At 41.0% G+C, this 8,764-nt stretch overlaps 2 protein-coding genes across 2 annotated transcripts in view; one reads left to right on the top strand and one right to left on the bottom strand.

Annotated features, from left to right (window-relative positions):
• GAB4 (GRB2 associated binding protein family member 4) overlaps positions 1-8,764 on the top strand; it is a 40,064-nt gene that overhangs the window by 13,727 nt on the left and 17,573 nt on the right. The gene's annotated exons all lie outside the window — the stretch shown is intronic.
• LOC108291651 (dnaJ homolog subfamily C member 17-like) lies at positions 5,908-6,879 on the bottom strand. Its single transcript, XM_037732653.1, has one exon. The coding sequence runs from the start codon at positions 6,877-6,879 to the stop codon at positions 6,025-6,027; it is 855 nt and encodes a 284-aa protein (XP_037588581.1). The 3' UTR covers positions 5,908-6,024.

Below are 8,764 nucleotides of genomic sequence, written 5' to 3'. Positions count from 1 at the left end.
AAAAAAAAAAAAAAAAAAAAAAATCATGCCATGAAAATTTTGTTTGATTGGGGGAAAAAGCATTCGAGGCTAGAGTTTCAGAACTGCAATCACAAAGTTGGCTTATGTGTTGGCCTTAAGAGGACAGCTATGAAACCTTAAGATTGCTGACCAGATCCATGGCTCAGTTGTATTGTGGGCTGTGCTGCTCCATTGTAGCTGTAGTCGTGGCTATTTAAAGTTAAATGAAATTTCGAGTTCAGTTTCTCAGTTTTATAGCCACAAGTCAAGTGCTCAGTAGCCACCGAAGTGACTAGCACAGGTGGGCAGCATGTCCATCACCACAGGTGGTTTCACAGGGACTCCCTGCTCTGGAGCCATGACCTCTGCTTCTCTGACATCACTGGCTCTCTCACAGGGGCAGAGCATACACCAGTTTTATCACGTGTTATTCCCAGTGTGGGAGCAGGCAAATGTGCAGAGGGGATGGGCTTGGCCAGAGCTAGTGCTCCGTTGCTACCACGGCATGCAGATCACAGTCACGCTCCTTGGTTAGTTAGTTTAGAAATACCTAAATCATGCTGTGAAAATGAAGGCAGACAGAGAAATGGCTGTGTTAATAGATCACTTCATGACATCTGTGAAAATATTTTCATACATAATCTCACTTGAACCATTCAAACATATGAGAGATAGCCAGAAAGATCATTTTTCTCCATTTTATAGGTGAAGCACCTGAGGCCCACAGCTATCAAATGGCAGAGGCAGGACTAGAACCCAGGTGTCCTCACATCTGTCCTGAGCTCTTTGCCCCACACTTTGCTTCTCCCCTGGTTTCCTAATCCTTTTTCTGTCACACAGCAGGGGCTCCTACACTCAGTCTGAAGGCCGCTTCCACCACCCGTTTTCCTGAAGCAATGTGATTCCTTCATTTGTGAACTATCAGCAGTTCCATTTCCGTCAACTGATACATGAAGATCTGCGTTCTAGAAAGATAGAATGAATTAGCCAAGGTCACTGAACTAGTTAGTGGCATAACCACAACAGTACCTGCCTCTCCTGAGTCCCAGACCAGGGATAGGCAGTACAGTGCAGTGGAAAGCATGGCACAGGCTTGGCATCAGCCAAATTCAGGTTCTGCCACTTTTCTTGTAATCTTAGGCCACTAATTTAACCTCTTTGCCTTTCAACTTCCTTATCTTCAGAATGGAAACAACTAACTCAAAGGCTGATGACTAAGGTGGCAGAACACACATAAAGTGCACGGTGGCAGATGCCCGGTCCATGTTACCTGTGGTTCTTCCTGTGCCCCTTTCCCTCTACTGCATGTATGAATGCCTGGGCAGAGAGAACTGAGGTCTCACAGTCATCGTTCTTGTGAAAGATGCAGCAGTGCTTCCTGTTAGTGTCCTTCACACTTTCACATGCACATGGAACACCCGGGGAGCTTGCTGAGATGCTTGTTTTCATCAGTGTACCTGGGGTGGGTCCTGCGGTCCTGCCTTGCTGACACAGTCTGATGGCGCCAGTGCAGCTCATCTGCAGGCCACACTTTATGTGGAAGGCTTGTTACGTTAACAGACACCAACACCTGCACTCCCATGACACAGCTGAAGCAAAAGGAGGCAGACATGTAAATACCTCTGCCTGCATGAGCAGTGAGGGTCCACTCTCTGTCTTCCCTTCTCTGTGAAATTCCTGTTAGCCTTTCCAGCAGGAGTTGGTTTCTTCTCTGTTTCACCACAGCGGTTTTTCAAGTTCTCTCTCCTAGCATTTGGGGATGCCTGCCTCGTGTTATGGATTTCTGTGTTAAGATGTTCTGGATGTTATGGATGTCATGTTGTGGATTTCTGTGTTAAGATACTCTGAGGACACAGCCAGGGCACATAGTAAGTCTACATCAGCAGATGATCAGTGTTCAATGGTCATGAGCTGTAGTGAGATGGCACAGTGGAGGAGAAAGAACTGTCTACAGCTTGGGAACAGCACTGCCACCGGCCCTTGGCTGTGCTGTGCCGTCCTCTGTCTCTGTTTTCCTTGTGTGGATGAGGGAGTGAGAGGGCAATGAGCAATATCTCATGGTAGTTTCTACAGAAAAGTTCAAACACTGTTTGCCAAATTCCAAGGGGAGATGAAAAATAGGAAGGAAGCTTTCTTAAGTCCAGAAAGACAATACTGTTTCTGGTGGTCATGGGGTAGCTTGCATCATACTAAAGCTACTGAAGACTTAGAAACTGGGGTGTTAGAAAACAGCTGTTTGAAGACACTGACAAGCAATCAAAACTCTGGCAGGAACTGGAAGAGATTTGACTCTTGAAAGAACTGAGATCCATCCATGGCCTTTCCTGGAACAGATCCCAGATATTCAGCGTATGATGAAAAACTGCTAGCAGTATGAGCAAATGTTAAAAGTTGACCCACAGTTTAGAGAACTCAGTACATAGAAACAGACCAGAATAGACCCAGATTTTGGAGCTAGCCTGCAGAGACTTTAAAAATAAATACATTAACTGGACACATCCAAAATACAATTACCCAGACTCTGGATGTAAATGAAAGGTGGCAGGGTGTGGACCAGAGAAAAACTTGGAGCAGCACATACACAGAGGTCAATTTTCTGTCTTCCATGAATTTGCCTCCAGGGTGAGCCCACACAAAGCAGCACAGCGGGGCCAGTGGTTAAAACTTTCCTGGAAACCCCATCTTTCTAGGTAGAGGAACCAGAAAGGAGCCCAGTGGAGCTAGAAAGGATTCCAGAGCAGAGTGATCTGGAGAAGGGATCTGCTAATTCTGAGCATGAAACCACTCAAGTCTTATGTTCACCTTGAGCTACACGTGTGTGGAAAGACCCAAACCAGTGTAAAAGAGCTGTATGAACTGAGCGCAGCTTGGAACTACCACACACAGGAGAGACAGAACTTGTAGTCTCAACCTAAACAGGTTGATTTCCTGCAGAAACTGAAACATCAACATTCTCCCAAGGATTATGGCAGCCCACAGTCTACACACAACACAACATGCACAACAGTCAGGATGTAATTCACAATTTCTCAGCTTATGGAGAGCCAGCAGAATTTAACCAGTTCTAATCAGAAGACACAGATATGAACCTCAAGATAATACAAATGTTGGACATATACCCAGCAGTGAGATTGCTGGATCATATGGTCATTCTAGTTTTAGTATTTTGAGGAACCTCCACACTGTTTTGCATAGTGGCTGTGCTAATTTACATGCCTACAAAGAGTATATAGAGCATTCCCATTTCTTCATGCCTTTGTCAGCATTTGTTATTATCTTTTTGATAATAGCCATTTTAACTAGGGGAAATGATATCTCATTGTAGTTTTGATTTGCATTTTCCTAATGATTAGTGATGTTGATAATTTTTTCATTTACCTGTTTGCCATTCGTATGTCTTCTTTGGAGAAATGTCTGTCCAGATCCTTTGTCCATTTTGTAATCTGATTATTTGATTTTTTTTTTAGTCCATTGAGTTATTTGAGTTCCTTGTAGATTTCTTATTGGATGAATAGTTTGAAAATACATTCTCCTATTCTGTAGATTGTCTCTTAGCTTTGTTAATTTTTTCCTTTGCTATGCAGAAGCTTTTTAGCTTGATATAATCCCATTTGTCAACTTTTGCTCCGATTACCTATGCATTTAAGGTCTTATGCAAGAATGTTTTAGCTAGACCAATGTTTTGAAGTGTTTTTTTCTAGATGTTTCATGGTTTCAGGTCTTCCATTTACATGTTTAATCAATTTTGAGTAGATTTTTATATAGGGTGAGAGATGGGGCTCTAGTTTCATTCAGACATTCATATGGACATTTATTTTTCCTAGCACCATTTATTGAAGAGACTATTCTTTTCCCAATGTACATTCTTGGCATCTTTGTTGAAAATGAGTTGACTGTAAATGCATTATTACAGTTGACTGTATTATTGAATGCATTATTTCTGGGATCTGTATTCTGTTCCATTGCTCTGTGTGTCCATTTTTAAGCCAGTGCCATGCTGTTTTGTTTATAGCTTTGTAGTATATTTTGAAGTCAGGTAATATGATACCTCCAGTTTTGTTCTTTTTGCTCAGGGTTGCCTTGGCTGTTCTGATTCTTGTGTGGTTTCATAGAAATAGAATTTTTGTTTCTATTTCTTTAGAGAATACAGAATGATATTTTGATAGACATTGACTCTGCAGATTTCTTTAGGTAGTATGGACATTTTAACAATATTGATGTTTGCAATCATGAACATGGGATGTTGTTCCATTTACCTGTCCTTTTTAATTTCTTTAACAAATATTTTATAGTTTCATTGTTGAGATCTTTCACTTTAAGGTTATTTCTAAGTATTTTTTGTAGCTACTGTAAATGGGATTGCTTTCTTAATTTTGTTTTTAGACGGTTTGCTATTGACAGCATATAGAAATACTACTGATTTTTACACATTGATTTTGTATCCTCTAACTTTGCTGAATTCATTGATCAGTTCCAACAGCCTTTTGGCATGGTCTTTTTAAGTTTTCTTTCTTTCTTTTTTTTTTTTTTTAAAGATGGGGTTTCTCCATGTTGGTCAGGCTGGTGTTGAACTCCCAACCTCAGGTGATCTGCCCACCTCAGCCTCCCAAAATGCTGGGATTACAGGCGTGAGCCACCGCACCCGGCTTAAGTTTTCCTAAATATAAGATTATATTTTCTGCAAACATGGACAATTTTACTTCTTCCTTTTCAATTTGGATGCTCTTTCTTTCTCCTTTCTCATTGCTCTGGCTAGAACTTCTAGTACCATGTTGAATAACAGTGTAAAAGTGGGCATTCTTGTCTTGTTCCAGATTTTAGCAGAAAGGCTTTTAATTTTTCCCTGTTCAGTATGATGGTACCTGTGGGTTTTACATATAAAGCCTTTATTGTTTTGAGGTATGTTCCTTCTATACGTAGTTTGTTGAGAGTTTTTATTGTGCAGGTTTGTAGCATTTTATCAGATAACTTTTTGCCATATTTTGAAATGAGCTTATGCTTTTTGTTTTTGAATCTATTAATGTGGTGTATCATGTTTATTCCTTTGTATATGTTGAACCCTCCTTGTATCCCTGAGATGAATCTCACTTGATCATGATGAATTATCTTCATAATATATTGTTATAAACATAGGGATGTTTCCTTTTTTGTTGTATCTTTGTCTGTTTTTGATACCAAGATAGTGCTTTATAGGATGAGTTTAGACGTATTCCGTCCTCCTCAATATTTTGGAATAGTTTGAGAAGAATTGGTGTTAGTTCTTCAGATGTTTGGTAGACATCTGAAGAAGCCATCATATCTTGGGTTTTTCTTTGATGGGAGTCTCTTTATTACTGCTCCTATCTTGTGACTTGTTGGTCTGTTCAGGTTTTCTGTTGTTTCATGATTCAACCTTGCTAGGTTGTATTTGTGTAGGAATTAATCCAATCTTCTAGATGTTCCAATTTTTGGCTGTTGTTGCTCATAATAATCTCTGATGGTCCTTTGAATTTTTGTCTTAGTTGTAATTTCACCTTTTTGTCTCTGATTTTATTTAAGTCTTCACTCATTTTTTTGTTAATCTAGCTAAAGGATTGTCAATTTTGTTTATCTTTTCAAAAGCCAAAGTTTCTGTTTCATTGATATTTTATTTATTTCTGCTCTGAACTGTATTATTTATTTCCTTCTAATTTGGGGTTTGTTTTTTTCTTTTCTACTTCTTTTAGGGACATTATTTAGATTTTTTTCTACTTCACACTATAGTTTATTTTAATTAATTAATTTATTTTTTTTATTATATTTTAAGTTCTGGGATACATGTACAGAATGTGCAGGTTTGTTATATAGGTATACATGTGCCATAGTGCTTTGCTGCACCCATCAACCCATCATCTACATTATGTATTTCTTTTTTTTTTTTTTAAACAAAAAATTTTATTGGTGACATTGAAGAAAAGGGCTGGGGGGCGGGTGGCAGGAGCTGGGGCAATGTGGGCGGCCCCTCCTCATCTTCCCGCTGCACCCGTGAAATCAGCTGACTGCTGCTCAGCCGCCTGGGCGCATGCGCATTATGACGAGGCTCTCGTAGTCCCTGTCCGACACCGCTGAGCCCTTTGACAGTCCTGGGTGGCTGCGGCCCATGGTGTCCTGGGGCTGTCCCTCTAACCAGGAAATCTTCAGTGGGTTGTCCACCAGGCCAACTTCATTCTGGACAGCCAACTCCGCAGCTCTGACGGTCGCGAACTCCACCACAGCAGTGCCTGCCTTCGTACTAGAAAGTACCAGGTTGAGAACCTCACCATACTTTTGCAAAAGCCGTAGAAGGACGTCTTTGGAGTAGCCACCTTTTGACTCATTCTCCTTCTTGCACTTCCATTTTAGCTTTAGTTTGGGGGTTCCTTGGCCTTCAGTATTCTCTGTCTTTCTTCTCAACCTCTGGTCATGCTCCTGGCGTATTTGCTCCCGGATCAGCCTCTGCTGTTCCTCCAGCTGCCGGGAACCCTCTTCTCTCAGGCGTTCGATCTCTTGCTCTAGTGTCCTGGTGCTCCGGCTCTCCTCCTCCTCACTCTCCTGGGCCTGGGCCTGCCGTTCCCGGGCCTCCAGATCGAGCTTCACTTTCGTCCTTTTCTCATCAAGTTTCTGGGTCCTCTCTGCTGCCTGCTTCTTGGCTTTCCTGACCTTGTCATAGGCAGCCCTGGCTGCAGCATCGGTCAGCACCTCCAAGGCCTGAGAAAGCTGGTGGAAGAGTTCAGCTGCTCTGGGATTATCTGGATTTTTGTCTGGGTGGCAGGAGAGGGCCTTCTGCCTATATGCCTTCTTCACCTCTTTGTCCGCCGCCTTCTCCTCAATGCCTAGCAGCGCGTACAGGTCCATTTGTAAGAGCTCCTTGGTCACTGCCATGGGCAGCGTGTACAGGTCCATCTGTAAGGGTTCCTTGGTCACTGCCATGGTTCCCGCCTGACGCAATCGTACTACATTATGTATTTCTTCTAATGCTATCCTCCTCTAGCCCCCCACCCTCCAACAGGCCCTGGTGGGTGATGTTCTCTCCCTGTGTCCATGTGTTCTCATTGCTCAACTCCCACTTATGAGTGAGAACATGCAGTGTTTGTTTTTCTGTTCCAGTGTTAGTTTGCTGAGAATGACGGTTTCCAGCTTCATCCATGTCACTGCAAAGGACATGAACTCACCCTTTTTTATGGCTGCATAGTATTCCATGGTGTATATGTGCCAAATTTTCTTTATCCAGTCTATCATTCATGGGCATTTGGGTTGGTTCCAAGTCTTTGCTATTGTGAATAGGCCTGCAGTAAACCTACATGTGCATGTGTCTTCATAGTAGAATGATTTGTAATCCTTTGGGTATATACTCAGTGATGGGATTGCTGGGTCAAATGATATTTCTGGTTCTAGATCCTTGAGGAATCGCCACACTGTCTTCCACAATGGTTGAACTAATTTACAGTTTCACCGTTGTGTAAAAGCATTCCTATTTTTCTACATTCTCTCTAGCATCTGTTGTTTTCTGACTTTTTAATGATCGTCATTCTAACTGGCATGAGAAGGTATCTCATCGTGGTTTTGATTTGCATTTCTCTAATGACCAGTGATGATGAGCTTTTTTTCATGTTTGTTGGCCGAGTAAATGTCCTCTTTTGAGAAGTGTCTGTTCATATCCTTCGCCCACTTTGTGATGGGGTTGTTCCTTTTTTGTTGTAAATTTGTTTAAGTTCCTTGTAGAGTCAGGATATTAACCCTTTGTCAGATGGATAGATAGCAAAAATTTTCTCCCATTCTATAGGTTGCCTGTTCACTCTGATGATAGTTTCTTTTGCTGTGCAGAAGCTCTTTAGTTTAACTATATACCATTTATCAATTTTGGCTTTTGTTGCCATTGCTTTTGGTGTTTTAGTCATGAAGACTTTGCCCATGCCTATGTCCTGAATGGTATTGCATAGGTTTTCTTCTAGGGTTTTTATGGTTTTAGGTTTTAGGTTTAAGTCTTTAATCCGTCTTGAGTTAATTTTTGTATACAATGTAAGAAAGGGATCCAGTTTTAGTTTTCTACATATGGCTAGCCAGTTTTCCCAACACCATTTATTAAATAGGGAATCCTTTCCCTGTTGCTTGTTTTTGTCAGGGTTGTCAAAGATTAGATGGTTGTAGATGTGTGGCATTATTTCTGAGGCCTCTGTTCTGTTTTATTGGTCTATATATCTGTTTTGGTACCAGTACCATGCTGTTTTGGTTACTGTAGCCTTGTAGTATAGCTTGAAGTCAGGTAGCATAATGCCTCCTGCTTTGTTCTTTTTGCTTAAGATTGTCTTGGCTATACGGACCTTTTCTTGGTTTCATATGACATTTTAAGTAGTTTTTCTAATTATATGAAGAAAGTCAATGGTAGCTTGATGGGAATAGCATTGAATCTGTAAATTACTTTGGGCAGTATGGCCATTTTCACAATATTGATTCTTCCCATCCATCAGCATGGAATGTTTAACTCTTTGTGTCTTCTCTTATTTCTTTGAGCAGTGGTTTGTAGTTCCCCTTAAAGAGGTCCTTCACGTCCCTTGTAAGTTGTATTCCTAGGTATTTTATTCTTTGTAGCAATTGTGAATGGGAGTTCACTCATTAATTGGTTCTCTATTATTGGTGTATAGGAAAGCTTGTGATTTTTACACATTGATTTTGTATCTTGAGACTTTGCTGAAGTTGTTTATCAGCTTAAAGGGTTTTTGGGCTGAGACGATGGGGTTTTCTAATTATACAATCATGTTATCTCCAA

Source organism: Cebus imitator, unplaced genomic scaffold, assembly GCF_001604975.1.
Source record: "Cebus imitator isolate Cc_AM_T3 unplaced genomic scaffold, Cebus_imitator-1.0 Scaffold461, whole genome shotgun sequence".
NCBI lineage: Eukaryota > Metazoa > Chordata > Mammalia > Primates > Cebidae > Cebus > Cebus imitator.
This window is presented reverse-complemented; position numbering and strand designations above follow the sequence as displayed.